Here is a 17,087-nt window from a genome sequence, read left to right as displayed (position 1 = left end):
TTCTAGGCCTTCATGGCACAGAAATATCTGCAAACACACATGGGTAAGCTAAACAGAAAGGACATCAAACAGCCTTGTAAAAAAAACAACATGGATCACTAGAGGGTAAGCATCTTGTGAAAGGAAAAGGTAAATGTATCTGTTGGCAAGAACAACTACAGAGATTCTGCAGTACTTCTACACTACAAAAAACTACTCAAAATTATGAAGAAAAGTTATCAAAAATCAAGGAACATGCACATAATTTCAGAAATCAGTAATTTTGACTTATGGAATGCAGTGAAATAAGAGACACGGCAAACAACCACAATACAGGATATCATCATAATCACTGAACTGAAAGGATGGCAATAAACGATATGTTACAGGTAACAAATATATTTAATAATCATTTCTTAAATATAGTAGAGAGTATAGGGACAAAGAGTTCTAGATAATCACTGCAGTATGTTAAAAAGCAAACTGTCATAAAATCCAATCATATGAATTTAACACCAACTTTTCCTCCTGAAATTAAGAAAATTAATATATTCTCTCAAAAAAATAAAAGCTCATCTGGTTTTGATGGTGTTTTGCATCAAGTACTGAAAATTTGTTCCCATATAATATGCCGCTGCACAGTTAAAGGCGCCATGTCACTGACTGCATGGCCCCTCCCACTGGAGGTTCAAGTCCTCCCTCGGGCATGTGTGTGTGTGTGTGTGTGTGTGTGTGTGTGTGTGTGTGTGTGTGTGTGTGTGTGTGTGTGTGTGTGTGTGTGGTGTGTGTGTGTGTGTGTTGTCCTTAGTGTAAGTTAGTTTAATTAGTGTGTAAGTCTAGGGACTGATGACCTCAGAAGTTTGGTCCCTTAGGAATTCACACACATTTGAACATTTAATATGCCCCATCTTATCTGAACTCTATAATGCATCACTAACTCAAAGCATTTTTCCCGAGAGACTGTAATGTACCTTTGTCGAAACCCTCTTTAAGATAGGTGACAGGAGAGGCATAAGTAACTACCAACCTGTTTCCTGCTGATATCATTTTCCAAATTTTGTGAGAAAGTGATGTACTGTAGAACAGTATCTCACTTGAACAACAATAATATCTTCAACAAATCTCAGGCTGGATTTCAGAAGAGTTGCTCTACTGAGAATGCCATTTATATGTTCACTCACCAAATTTTACAAGAATTAAGTAATAAAGTAATACCAGTTGGTATTTTCTGCTACCTATCTAAGGCATTTAACTGAGTGGATCACAGTATTCTCCTACATAAATTGAAGTTTCATAGGATTGATGGTATAGCCAACCAATAGATATCATTCTGAATGAAAAAAATGCGGAAAGTTTTAGTCTGGGAACATAATTCTGACTGGGGAGAAATAATATACAGGGTTCCCCAAGGCCCAATCTTAGATCCACTATTGTTTCTCACACACAATCACTCTTCCATCTGCTACACAAAAAAGCACAATTACTTCTTTTTGCTGGTGACAGCAGTATTGTAATCAATCCAAGCACACATACTGAAACAGAAAATATAGAAATATAGTCAACAATGTTCTTAAAAGTATCATTGACTGGTTTTTTGGGCAGTCTCACCCTCAATTTTAAAAAGACACTACATATTCAGTTCTCCACATGTAGTGGTACCACACCAATGATAAGAGTAACACATAGTGAAGAAGTAATAAATAGAGTGGAAACTTCAAAATTCTTAGGTGTCCACATTGACAAGAATTTAAATTGGAAGAGGCACACTTTGGAACTCTGAAAACAATTTAGTTCAGCCACATTTCCGCTTAGAACCATTGAAAATCTTGGGGAGAGAGAAGTAACAAAGTTACCATGTTTTTGTTCAATAACGTCATACGGAATAATGTTCTGGGGTAACTCTTCTTTAAAAGTTAGTCTCAGAAGGGAATTGTACGAATAATATGCGGTGCTCACTCATCATCATCATCTTGTAGACATCTGTTTAAGGAGTTGGGCATTTTGACTGCTACTTCACAGTATGTTTATTCCCTCAAGAATTTTGTTATAAATAACCCAATGCAATTCGCAATGAACAATGATCCACATAATTACAATACCAGAAGAAAAAATGACCTTCATTACTCCACAGTATGGTTGTCTTTAGAACAAAAAGGGGTGCACAATACCGCAATTATAATTTCTGACAACTTACCAGTGATATGAAATGTCTGACAAACAGCAAAGTAAAGAGCAAGCTGAAAAAGCTTCTCCTTGGCAACTCCTTGTATTCCATAGAATTTCTATTATTGCAGTGTCTAAAATGTGGTGGGCAGAAATTACTAACACACATCTGTATTCTGAAGAAAAAGTAACACTTTATAAGTGTCCAGCATGTAGCCATATTTACAAATAAGTTTGAGATTTGAATGTAAAATGACTTGTTCCACATCATTACAGTTTATCGTGCAAGTAGTCCATCAAACATGAAACTAACCAACCAACCTTGACAATATTTTGCATACCAACAGTCTCAAGACGTGCTTGTGTGCAGGCATGTGTCTCATACCATCCTTTACAGACAAAGATTAATAGTACCACATCGAAGCAATATTGATTTTACACACAATGCCACCTGATCTTTGAGTGTAATTTTCTTGAATCAAGGCCGTGAGTGATAAAAAAAAAATACTTGTTTTGTAAATAAAACTGCCTTTTGTTGCTGCAACTTATTTCTCCCATACGTGTTTTGCCCGTTTCTTGTTTTAAGGCATCTTCAGTGGGGTCTGTAATGATACAGTTGTGTTATTTTAGATTATGAAACAGTTGACTTAGCATTTTTTTATGTGATTAATTTATTCCCTACAGTTTGCAGTGATATGCGTTTCCTCTCATCTGATCTAGAGGTTGCACTACCACTTTATTTCCGAAACATAAGCGCAGTTTTGTATTCCGAACTTTTTCGCACTGTTCACCATATTTCTCCTCCTTTTTTGCGGTGTACTATTATTCTTTTACCACTAGATGTAGCTATTTGTTCGAACACTGTGCTTTTAACAACATAAATATTGTAACTTCATTATGTGTTTCTTCCTCTTTGGTTTGTTTACCTCTGTGCTAGCAACCTAACAAAGAATATATTAAAAAACACACACACACACACACACACACACACACACACACACACACAGTGTTGAATACAAATGTAATAGCTCTTAGAGAGTGGTTGAAATTTTAACGAATTTTATTTATAAGCAGATCAATTACCAATGGGGTCCCCTGTTCCAGGAGCCTTAGCAAATATTTTTGGAAATCACATTGTACAGATCATTTTCACAAAAATAGTAGCAAAAGAATACAGTGCATTATATTGGTTTAGGTATATGAATGACATCCTCTGCTTAATAGATGAACCACAAACAGAAATTGAGAAACTATATACTGACTCCAACAAAGTACATAAAAATATAATCATCACAATTGAAAGAGAATAGAATAACCAAATTAACTTTCTGGATATAACAAGCAAAAAACAAAACAATAAGCAACAAGCAAGTTCGGAATACAAAACTGTGCTTATGTTTCAAAAATAAAGTTGTAGTGCAACCTCTGGACCAGATGAGAGGAAACGCAGATCACAGCAAACTGTAAGTAATAACTTAATCACGTAAAAAAAAAAAAAAAAAAAAAAACGCTAAGTCAACTGTTTCATAATCTAAAAATAACACAACTGCATCATTACAGACCTCACTGAAGATGCCTTAAAGCAAGAAACAGGCAAAACATACCTTGGAAAAATAAGTTTCAGCAACAAAAGGCCGTTTTATTTACAAAACAAGTATTTCTGTGCTTGCTGCAGAGGATGGCCACACAAACAAACTTGATGTCAAAAATCCTTTGTATACTTCCACAGCTAGCCTTCTGCTGTACACACAACTGAATAATACTCCAAATATGGACTGTTACACCATTGCAACCCACATCCATTTTATATTGACATTCATCTCTTTCAAAGTCTTCTTTTCAGATGTTTTCTATTTGCACATTTTTGCCCCACCACAAGTGTATCACATTCTCACATTTTCCTCTCTCTCTCTCTCTCTCTCTCTCTCTCTCTCTCTCTCTCTCTCTCTCTCATGATTGTCTCTCCACATCTGCCATAGTTGTCTAATTGTCTTTCCCATTTCCTTTTATCTTTTATTTGTAAATTCACTAACAGTTCTTTGAAATGTTGTAAGCTCGTATATATGTACTCTCAAATTCTCTCACTTGAGCAACAATTCAGAGAGATTTCTATCGTTCTCCAGCACTTACGTAACTTATTATTTCCTTTTCCACAGTCCTATTTTCCACTCTCTCTTCACAAAGGAGGAATTCTCAAGCACTGGAAACTTCACATGCTTCTCTATTTCTACCACGTACAAGTCAATCGTGCTCTCTCTGTCACAGAATGACAAAAAAAAAAAAAAAAAAAAAAAAAATCCGTAATCTACAATAGGCAGATTTCTAGAACTAATCTTTTTCTCAAATAGACAAAACAGTGACTCTACATCTATCAAAATGATTCATTCTATTCATTTTTTGATATACTGTTCAGTATCCACGTGTACTGTTAAACGCCAGTACTTAAATTTCTTATAGCACTGTAGAAATCACTGTATATGACACTTGGCTTCATGTAAGTCAGGGAAAAAAAGCTTTGGAAAAGTTATAGTTCTCATTTGTTTGAAAGTCATAATGAGATAGATATGTGTAACAGTTCTTTTATTTCACAAGTTTAGATATTCTCTTAGAAACCCTCCTTCCCGTCCCCTAACGGACCTCATGACAAATTGCAACTGTAGTTCACTACATCAAAGAAAGTAAATACATGTCTGAGCACCAAGGCATGCAATAGATTCATTTAAGTAAATACAATAAATCTGCAACATGTAAGCAGATACATACTTTCTCTGTGAGGCAGTGGAAAGTTTATACCTAAAAATAAAATTTTTTATGTTGTCCCCTGTAACATCACTTTACTGTGCCCAATGTTTCTCCAGTAAGTAGAATTTACCTCTGAAGCACTATTCTGGAAGGTCTGTAGAACATGTCCACATTTGTCATTATGTCTTCACTGAACTCTGTTTTGAATCAGGTTTCTTTAGATGTGGAAGAAACAGGAGTTACAGAGTGCAGAAACTACCAAAAACTGCATGCTCCAACCATTAATGCCCTGATCTCTCAATTTTCCAATTGTCAAAGCAGATGTGGAAAGATGGACTGTGTAGAGAAAAACAATTTTGTTGTGCAACATAGCAACCTAGGTCTCTACTCTTGTATTTGTTCATTCAGTTGGTCCTCTTACAAGGAAATAAATAAGAACTGGTTTGTCACACACGAAAAAACTGAAAGAAAAAAGAAAAACCTTTCCGGCAGATTAACCCAATTTCATGTTTTTGGTACAGGGTCACACACACTCTTCCTTCCACTGCTTCAATGGCTCAGGATAAACCAAAGCTGTAAATAGTGCTTCATTTTTATGTCAATCTGTTTCAAACTAAGATTAGCATCTGTGGCACATTTTGTTGCTTTTACTGGTGGTATGGAGCCTGTCTGAAATTTGTGTTCATTATGTGGATTAAAATTCTTAATAGAGCTACAATTACACTGATACTTACAATATTTGTGGAACAACTGTCTGGAAATTCTGCATTTTGTTGCCTATGATTTAGGTGGTTTGTGGTGTTGTACATTATATACAACAAGCAGAGTTCACTAAAAGCAGTCGCCATTCCAAAGAAGTTTTTAACACCATAGTGCTTTACTAGGCATGGAGGTGGTATGTAGTTGCTTTCCCTCTATTAATGTATACAACCATGTGCTCTGAAGTAGTTTATTGTTCCCCACATAACATAATTTGCAGCTTTACAAACACGCTAAAGGAAAGGTCTATGCGGAATACAAATAATGCAAAGAGTATTGAGACATTCGGTCACCTATAGGCACAAAAATAATGGAGAACGCACGCATGTCCACATTCCCCCCCCCCCCCCCCCCCCCCCCCCCCCACACACACACACACACACACACACACACACACACACACACACACACACACACACCGTAGTTACCATGCAGGTGTATCGATACCCCATTAACATTGGAGAACAGTTTGTCAGGAAGCTAAGAATGTTCAGCCTTGTTTATGTGCCCCTGAAAGAATCAATGCCTTAACTCTACCATTAGTTGTCACCTTTATGCCTCCCATTACATAATTTTCAGGTTTGGTGAATCTTTTCAAGATTATTTATTTATTTATTTATTTATTTATTTATTTTTTGAATACATAAAAGCTGTGAAACACCTAGCCGACAAGACATCTCCTTGGTGGGCCAATGTCTCATCTTCAGTAATATTATTATAATCACTAACTATTTCTCCTTTGAAGGAATGGTACACACACAAATATATGGCACAGCCATGGGCACCTGCATGGCACTGTCATATGCCAACCTCTTCATGGGCCACCTAGAGGAAGCATTTCTAGCTTCCCGAAACTCCAAAACCCAAGACCCCTGGTCTGGTTTAGGTTTACTGATGTCTTTGTAGCCTGGACCAAAGGCCAGGACACATTCCTCCACAACCTCAACACCTTCTCTCCCACCTACTTCACCTGGTCCTCCTTCATCCACCTTTTCACCTTCATAGATGTCGATCTCCTCATCTCATAGCTCCACACAACCCACCAGTCATCAACAGTACCCACACTTTGACAGGTGCCACCCCTTCCACACCAAAAAATCCCTCCAACAAAGCCTGGCCACTTGTGGTAGACGCATCTGCAGTGATGAGAACTCTCTTGCCCAGTATGCTGAAGGCCTCACAAGGGCTTTCACAAATGGACAATAACCTCCAGAACTAATTCACGAACAGATCTCCAGAGTCATCCCCCCCCCCCCCCCCCCACACACACTACTAAGTCTTACACCAACCCAAAGAACCAACCACAAAGAAGCACCCCACTTGCTACCCAGTACCACCCATTAATGGAATGACAGAACCACGTCCTTTATCAGGGCTACCATCATGTCCTGAAATGAGGGACATCCAACACAAGATACTTCCATCCCCTCCCGAAGTGATGTTCTGTTGCCCACCCAACCTCCTCAACATCCTGGTCCACTCCCACCCCCAGTCCACTGCCACAGGGATCACACCCTTGTGGAAGACTGAAGCAAGACCTGCTCCATCCACTCACCCAGCACCACCTACACCAGTCCAATCACAGGCTTGTCCTACCCATCAAAGGCTTTGCCACCTGTGAAAGCAGGCATGTTATACACCAGGTCTGCACTTTTGCTTCTCCTACAAGCTTAAGAAGTAAGTTCAGTCCAAAAACTATTAAATCTGTGTACCTTTCGCCTGTGTACCTACTGACAACATAGCGCTTCTTTCTTTCGGTGAGTCGTCTCCTTTATTCCTAAATAATTCGTAATTCTCAAGCTGAATTTTTCATATATTATTATTTTTTAATTAAACCTTCCAAGCACTGTTAATAACCCCCTTTCTTTATCATTATTCAACAAATGCAGCACCCAACTTGTATAACACTTATTCACAGTTAATTATTATAAGATCTATTGCATTCTGTCTTCTAGTTTGCATACGATATCGGCTATTTCATAGACCTATAATTGTCTGTCATCCAACACCATATTGCACAATTTTCAGGACTAGTACTACGTGGCATCTTTGACCTAAATCACCTTCAAGAGAGGGAAGGCCATATTTGAATTCAGCCATCTACTTCTTAGCTGTTGAATGTGAAGAACAGCCTACTCATAAACTTTCAAAATTAGTTTGTTGACTGCAAATTCTTTGACATCAGCTGTGCTAGGCATAGATCTACCATCCCATAGTTACATATGAAAGTTTGTGCCAGACGGGGACTGAAACATGAATTTCCTAGCAGCCCTAGACAGGCACATGACAATGACTTTGGTCTCTATTACTCAATGTCTCATTCTGCCTCTCATGGGGAAGTTGCGAGCATTAGGCAATTAATTTAGAGAACTACAATAGAACCTGTAAGACAGTATGACATGGGAAGTTTGAGTCAGTCCAGGAAGTGTGCTCAGACAGCCAAAGTGGTTAAGCCGTACACTTGCAATAAGCAGGAAATCCGAGTTCGAGTCCCGCACCAGCAGTTATTTTCATATGTCACTACTGGAAAGGAGACTGATACCTATTACAATGTTGTCAAAGAATATGCAGTCAGTGAACTAATCTTGAGCGTATTTCGTGGAGCTGTGGAACATAAACAGTGTGTGCTTTCAGACACGCAGATAAGAACTATTTATACACATTTGCGAACTTCATAACAGTTTTTGTTGACAATAATCATCCAATAAAGTTATGATGGCTTGGTATTCCAATTTATCCACTTGAATGAAACACAAATACCACAACTACTTTAAAAATATTTTTGTTATATTAAGCACCTAAGATTGAAATGCATACTTTGAATATACGTCATTCATATCTTGGTTTAAGCAGCACACTGCCGGGTACTACCAAAAATGATTGCCATGCATTCCATCATTTACCTTCTGATCATGTCAGACAGACAACCACCAATTTTTATAAACACATAAGTATATGTACATCAATCCACACGTACCTAGGGCTCATTCTTTGTTGCAAGAATCTCAGTTCTCTCAATTTTTTTCAGCCAGAACAACCAATTTAACAGAATGATCAAACTTACATATGAAATACCATGTAATTCAGTTAATGTCTGAATGTCTCCGAAACTTAACAGTATTGATGAAAAACTTTGACTATCAATCAATATGTGTAAAGTCCACATTAAAATCTAACACCACTGATCAAAATCATACCTGTCATATTTCATGTTATTTCTTTCACAAGGCTACATACTGTCAATATTTTAGCACTAACTCGTGTAGTTCTTGTCAGCTATTTACTTAAGGAACACTACTTGCTAGCACCAAATGGAAGCAAAGTGCATATTTTCATACGAAATTACATCACTTGCTCCCATATGTTTTTGAATGAAGTATGAATCATGATATGATTATATAGTAATTACAGTTTTACATTCTCTTACGAAGACCTGCTACTATGGTAATAAAATATATAAAATGCCAGATCAAAGAAGTCAAAATGTGTGAAAAAAACAGGCCTTAATAGGATTTTTTATGTTGCATTTTTATTCTGACCATAAAGATTAATGTTAAAATGAAAGACAACATGAACAAAGATGTACCAATATACCGTAACAACAAGGAAAAAGATTAAGGTTTCATGTCCCATCAACATCGAGGTTATTAGAATTGGAGCACACACACTGTGTTTCCAGGATGGGGAAGGAAATCAATGGCGCCCTTTCAAAGAAACCAATCTGACATTTGCCTGGAGCGATTTAGGGGAACTATTGAAAACCTGAATCTGGATGGCTGGATGCAGATTTGAACTGTCATCATCCTGAATGCTAGATCCACATGTTACTTATAACAAGAGCTTTTCTTAAATATTAATCTGTTTCCTACTTAATGTAAATCAATGCTGTACTTTACCTGCTTGTTATATAGAAACACAGTAGTATTAATACTGCACATCAGATCCATTGCAATAATTACAAGTATACAATATTGTGAAGAACAGACCAAGAAACAATCTGTAACTGATTTAATTTGTGTAATGTATGATGAAAACAACCTGCAGCCTATATCGATGCAAGTTTTATAGCAGATTCAGAGTCATAGTTACACATGAAAATCAGTTCCTAAATCAACACAAACAAAAATTCTTTAAGCAATGAAGGAGTCTGTGTGCACTACAAAGGAAGTTTTTTAGCATACTATATAGCCTTTAAAACAAAATAATAGATGCCAGACTCCCAAGGACCTGAATTTCATTGTTTATCATAATTTTTATAAAAAACAAAAACTTCTGTAACACAAACCACAACCTACAACCCCGGATATATGGTCTAGAGTGAGTGTGTATATACAAATGGCCATGTGCAAGTAGGACTCATGCTATGAGGATTCCATACACACTTATCTGCACAGATAATTAGTTTAACAATACATTTTTAAGAACAAGTTTGCAAGTATCAAAATACACGAGATAAATGACTGGATCTTTCGACTTCACGGACACAGAAGCTTACATTTTTTACACAGCCAAGGAATTTTAGACCTTAGAATGTGACAAATTTCTACTTACTACCTCTACCTGTTCCTAACAAAAAGGGGGATCAAGAGACTGACATTGAAGTAATCCTATAATGGTTCCATTTTTACTCATTAACACTTAAAAAAAAAAAAAAAAAAAAAAAAAAAGAGTACAAAGAAAGCAACTTCAAAAAGCTGTTGTATAGCATCATATTTGTGCATCAGAGTTTGTAGCGAGCATCTGCAGAAGCACAAGTGAAAAGGCGCCAACAAACACAAAACATTTAGTGTAAACAAAAACAAACTGACTTACAGACATGTTCAATAATGACACATGTATCCAATTACATATAAAAATGAAACTGCATTCAACAACATCTACTAATGATACTACCGACGGCAGTATGGTTTGACAGGTTGGCAGCACTTTAACACAACACTACCATCCCGAAGCCTCAGTGGTCTATCTAAGTCACTGAATGACGGTGAAAGACTACTGACTATATGAGAAACGACATAGGAGACATGAACTATTTTGAAGACGTATGAATGGGAGTCTCGATGACAGCACTAGATTCACATTTTTTAAGGGACAGGAGAGCAGCAAACATCTCTGCCAGGGAAAAGTAGCAAGTAAACAGTGATGGGGAAGATCTACATCTGTGTCTAACATCTACATCCACATACATATTCCACAAGCCATCACCTGGTTCATGGCAGAGGCTAGTTTGTACCACTACTAGTCATTTCCCTTCATGTTCCACTCGTAAATATGCCTCCATATGAGCCCTAATTTGTCTTATCTTCACGGTCCTTGCAAAAAATGTATACTGGCAGCAGTAGAATCTTTCTTCAATTAGCTTCAAATGACATTTTTGAACCAAGATTGCAACAATATCTGTATCCTCAGCATTTTAGAAATTAACAACTCTTTATCTGCTCTTTACAGAAAGTACTTCACAAGGCTGCCTGTCCATACCATCTGCACTGAACCCACAGATGTCTCAATCTATACTCTGTAGACTGAAGTCGCCTCCAATTACAAGGCTGCGACAATAAGTAATGCCTCAGAATTTTTTTATGTGAAAACTCATTCAGTTTTTTAGATGTTACAACTTTATTAACATTCTACATCTTTATTCTTCATTTTAATTTATTTGCAGCCCTCTGCCACTAGAGGGGTATGAACTGTAGCGTGTAACATGATAGTGTGTTGTGTACCTACGTCACTGCATGAGAAACAGCGTGCTGTAATCGAGTTTCAAATTCGAAGAGTTTGTCCTCATATGGAGCACCCTCCCCTTCAGCATGGCAATGCCAGAACTCTCACTGTCATCGATCATCCTCCATACAGTCCTGACTCAGCTCCATCCAATTTTCATCTTTTTCCAAAATTTGGAAAACACCTTCGAAGATTTCACTTTGATAGTGATGGACTGGTGCAAGCTGAGGTAAGGTTGTGCCCTCCTGAACAAAATCAAACACTCTACAGTGACAGCACCAACTAACTAATCTCTCGAAGGGATACATGTTTGTCCCCATCTTGAGAAATAACTGTGTAGGCATGACAAATAAACATATAAAACGCTAATAAATTATTTTTAGAGATTTCACATAAAAAATTCATAGGCATTACTTACCAGTACATCCTCTTACTAATGCATGATCTGGGTTTTTCTGTACTACTGAGTGTAGGCTTTCACAGAATAATTCTAAAACTGTCACAGAAGAATTAGGTGACTGGTAAAGACATACAATAATTAATTTGAGGTAACCTAGACCAGCATCAAGATAACTTCACAGTCAGACTCAATATGCAATTTTGACTGTAACAGGCAATATTTTTGTCAGCTTGAATAAACACTCTCCTTCCTTTGGCATCTGATCTGCCTTTTCGATAAAAGTTTAATGTCTAACTGAACATTTCAGAGCTTTTTACGTCAGTTTTCAACTAGCTCTCGGTTCCACGAACAATTTGAGCATGACAGCTTTCCTGGAATGCACTTAGTTCATGAACTTTGTAACAAATGTTTAGGCAATTTATTGTTAACATTTCAACCGTCTAAGTGTCTTTACATTGTATGAGATCCGATTTTGCTCTCTGCGTATCAACTGGTGAATGTTCATCAGAGGATCTCAAAACTACCATCCAGCCTCATAGAAAACCACTTGCATTACAAGTACTCTACAACCTGAATAGCTGTTCCTTTGTGTAGTGCACTCTTGAGCTATCAATGGGAGTGCTACAATTCCACACCACTTAACACAGGTACAGAAAATGATCTAGTAACTCTAAGAAGTAAGTACAAAAATCTGATAACATAGTGGAAGCTGCCAACTAGTGAATCTTAAGTGCAACTAGAGATCTAGAAGCAAACATTCCTTTGTAGAGCTACAAAGCAGTAGTATTTCACGAGACTTGCAAAGAATGAGGTCCATAGGAACAGATACTGAGCTAGTTCTGTAAAACTGTGGTTGGTTTGTTGTATGTGAATTAAGGCACCAAACTACCACGTCTTCACTTCCTCATTCGTAAGACAAGTCCATGGAGAATAACGTTGCTAACTGAAGTAAAAGCCATCTATAAGCATGTTGCCATTCCACATTGGAAAGTTGTGCTGATATTTGTGACTTCACTTTGGCTAAATGGAAGAAGCAAAACAATTAAAATGAGAAGCGAATGACGGTGGTACTATCTATGCACATAACAATAGAAAAAGGCAAGCTGAACAGAATGCGGGGGGGGGGGGGGGGGGGGGGGGGGGGGGGGGGGGTAGGTGCAGAAAAGTGACACTGACTATGAATGGAACAAAGCAGAAACACAAAAAAGCTTGAGATGGAACTTCAGAGTACACCCATGAAAATATATTGCACTTCCAATTTTTAACATGCATCCGTCTGTAGTAAGAACAGTTCAAGGACATCGAAATGAAGGTGAAAGTGAAAGCAGCTGACATGTTTATCACACCTAGAGAAATCCTGTTTCCACTAAGCAGTAAAACTCAACTTTGATGAAGACAGAAAGTACTTTGTAGTATTTTACATGTATGCAAAAACAAGCAAAAAAAATTGAATAAACAGGGTGGGAAACAGATAGCCCAGTCCATAAGCCACTCACAATATTATACCACAGCACAAGACTTGACTTACTACATTTCTAGAGGATTCCCTATAAAAACCCTGTTCTCCACTCCCAAAAAGTAAACTACTGTACTTCACACCAAAAAACCTACTGCACACAAATAAAATGCAAATTGTAACGATATTCAAATCACCAAATGTGTAAACAGTACAGCTAATGAAGCCAATGACTAACAAAACAGAAAAAGCTGACTTACTAGCCAGTTTTCTACATTACACCACATGTTGCCTTGTAGTGCCCATATATTTTTAAAGTAGTACAGGGAGAAAGAAAGGAAACAAAAAAAAAAGAAACATTTAACGTTTCATATATTTCAGCTATAAAATTAAATTAGCTGTACATCTCTTCGTACTGAGGTGTTTATGAACATTTGCTTGATAACCTTACTGACTGTTTGTACCATAAAGTCTGACCTATTATTGAGCACAACCTAAGTAATTTTTAGTAACTTAGTCCAAGTGAACATTTCCCCACATTTCCCCAAAAATATCTTCTGCAAAAATCATTGCAATTATCATCTTCATTACATCAACTAAAACAGAAGTACACTAAAAACTTAAAAATACAAAAATAAACATGAAAGTAAAATTAAAAAAACGAGTTACGGAGTTTATCTCCAAAGGGTTTACGAGTTTACATAAACTGCAGTAATTACATATTTTGCAAAGGTAATTAAGCTATTGTGTTCTTGCTGGAATTTGTAGTAGACCTGCTACAATGAGCATTGATGGGTCTAGAGATTCTGAGGTAGCCAATGAGGAGTTTGAGCACCAGCATCTGTATACTCTCTATGAATGGTCCTTTTGTTGTAGGCCTAAGTGAAAGCACTTAGTAACTGCAAGACCACGTTGTATGCCAGAATCATCATCCTTTCTGATCAATCAAATCAATCAATCAACCCCCCCCCTCACACACACACACACACACACACACACACACACACACACACACACACACACACAGATATATATATATATATATATAATAGAGGGAAACATTCCACGTGGGAAAAATATATTTAAAAAGAAAGATGATGAGACTTACCCAACAAAAGCGCTGGCAGGTCGATAGACACACAAATAAACACAAACATAAACACAAACATAAACATAAACACAAACATACACACAGTGTGTATGTTTGTGTTTATTTGTGTGTCTATCGACCTGCCAGCGCTTTTGTTGGGTAAGTCTCATCATCTTTCTTTTTAAATATATATATATATATATATATATATATATATATATATATATATATCCTTTCCTAAATGTGTGCTGCTCAGTGGCTATTCTGCTCACTGAGTAATCAGCTATCTTCTTCCATTACTATACTGGTGTATCACCAAACTTTGTTCGTTACAATGTTTCAAATCAAAGCCTTCATATTAATTCTCTCTCTGTAAAATTATCTACCATCTGTTGTGCAAAATATTCTGCATTCTTATACTGGACAGAAATGAAAGTTTATTGCTCCCTTCAAATGAGTTATTGCTTATCAGTTTTCATGCTGAGAACTCTTTCATATTCCCAACACTCATCGTATCTGCAGAGATGTTTCAGACCAGTAACTATGAATAAATTGAGCAAAACGTATGTGTACTTTTCATTTCATAAAACTGGCATGAATTTTATTCTGTTCTAACTTCACAGACTTTTATCCCTTCCATAAAGCACTGCTTCATCCTCACTCCTCTTGTCTCTTCTTTTATAAGTAATACAATTTTCTTTAAAATCAACTGAAATCAATGAATTCTGATAGGTAGATCATAACCTGGTTTTCTGATAGGTCCCATTAACTTTCCTCTATTAATTAATTTAAGATCTGCTTCTATTTCTTTCTCATCTAATAAATAATTCAACTGTGCAGGTGGAGGTTTCCGCCTCTTCTCTGGAATTGGAACTGGATCGTTTGGACGACGACGTAGTTTCCTCGTCATGACTGGTTTCACCTAGAACATATTGATTTATAATTACAGTAAGAAATTAAACTAACAAAAATAATGTGTCTCCACATGAGTTATATTGCAAGGAATAAAAATAATTTACTTAATTCAAAAGTCTTTCCCAATATCACACTTATCCTGTTTTAAGGAAGTATTGTGATTCACTTTACTTTTGCTAGTTACAAGTGAACGAGATTTCACAATACACATCAAAAATTTGAAATCATGTAGTTCCCAGATCATTTATAAACATTCATGACAAAATTGTGTGCCAAACAAGAACTAACCCATTTCCTGCCTGATCAAGCTTTACAAACCAACTAAGCTTCAATCTTCCATTCAACTCTCTCCACACCAACAAAATCCATAGATGATTTTCCATAACATTTGGACTAGTGGCTCTGGCAGAAAATTTATAGATGATATCTCAACTTAATCTGAGGCATTTTACTGATGCTGTTCATACTCTACTGGAAAAAAAAGTAAATTATCTCAACAGCATCCCTGTGGACCAGTCTACCTACAGAAGTCCAACTGCGTCGAAGGAGAAGCCTTTGGTAAGCTAAAGATTTGAGTCATTCCATGAGATACGCATGGATAGTCCAATTGGTTGCCCACTGTCAATGAAAAGCAGAGACAAGTCCCAGTCAAGCGCACACTTGTCAGACATACACTGCAGCCTGTAGTTCACTTAAAACTGTCACAACTATTCTTATTTTATACAGAAAACGAATAACTAAGACTAAAACTTTACTAAGATTTAAAAGAATGTAATGAATGGCTACAGAAAAAGAAACTGAACCATGCCCAATGTGAACATTTAACAGGAGTAAAAGAGGAAGAGAGAAGAGATCAAAGTTTTTGGGTAAGTTTCTAAACAACTGCAAAGGTGAAGAAAAATAAATCCCAGCTATAATGAACAATAACACCTTTTCCTTGTAAGTCTTCCTAAAGAAGATAGTACTTTTACTTCTTCATGTCTTCATTTTCCTTAACCTATTTTCTTCCTTATACCCACTAAAACACACACTTATTCAAAAGTTTCAAGATTTAATGGGACCACACTGTGGTTCAGGTCGAAAAAAATCTATTTTCGGTTTTCATCATATTTCGATAGATTACTACAGTACTTCACAATACTTACTTCCATAGAATCGCCTGTCAACTCCATAGTGTGACGTTCAGATTCTATAAGTTTTCTCTTTTCCTCCAAATCACTTATAAGCGTCTCACGAAGTTCTATCTTCTTTTCTTCAAATTCTTTTGCTGCTGCCTTTTTTTCAATAGTGTAATCTCTTTCCACACACTCATTTAAATAATCCCTTGAAATGATGTTTAAACGCAACCTGAAACACACAAGGAAGGTGCCCAAATTAGCTTTTTTCTCTCTTTCACACTTTAACCCTAGAACACTACAGGCTGGAAAATCTTACATTACTACTGAACCACCGTGAAGTTTACTACTACACATTTTATTCAAAGAATCTCATAATTTATAAATTATGCATTAGTTACTTTCAAGTATTTGATCTCGAATATTATGTCACATATTAGATTAAGTACAGAAGTCCTGTTTTATACCCTACTGCAGTTTTAAATTTTATGGGAGTTTAGTAATCTAGGGTTACATACAATTCAACTTTTATCTGTAGTTCAGACACTGCTCAATATTTCCACTGAAAAACACTTTGCTTCAAAACTCATCTCTCAATTTGACAAATGAAATATCACTTAACTGCAATGAACACGGTAGCCAGAAAACAACAGAGTGAGATTATAAACATTACTTCCCAGCCAAATTTCATCTACTTACATCTATTTCTCCCACACCCAAAATGAAATAAAATCCAAATATTTAACA

The 17,087-nt window shown here is 36.7% G+C and overlaps 1 protein-coding gene across 2 annotated transcripts in view; it reads right to left on the bottom strand.

Moving 5' to 3' along the window:
* LOC126189036 (sin3 histone deacetylase corepressor complex component SDS3) overlaps positions 1-17,087 on the bottom strand; it is a 105,705-nt gene that overhangs the window by 23,557 nt on the left and 65,061 nt on the right. For both annotated transcript variants that reach the window (XR_007537901.1, XM_049930891.1), the window contains exons 4-5: positions 16,371-16,572; positions 15,055-15,232 (exon numbers count right to left, since the gene is read on the bottom strand). Coding sequence is in view for 1 of the 2 variants with exons in the window: in XM_049930891.1 (XP_049786848.1) it covers positions 15,055-15,232; positions 16,371-16,572 (380 nt within the window). In the remaining variant the exon portion in view is untranslated. The remainder of the gene's footprint in view (positions 1-15,054; positions 15,233-16,370; positions 16,573-17,087) is intronic.

This window comes from Schistocerca cancellata, chromosome 1 (genome assembly GCF_023864275.1).
Source record: "Schistocerca cancellata isolate TAMUIC-IGC-003103 chromosome 1, iqSchCanc2.1, whole genome shotgun sequence".
NCBI classification, from domain to species: Eukaryota; Metazoa; Arthropoda; class Insecta; order Orthoptera; family Acrididae; genus Schistocerca; species Schistocerca cancellata.
The sequence above is the reverse complement of the archived record's forward strand: the minus strand, read 5'-3'. Positions and strand labels throughout refer to the sequence as shown.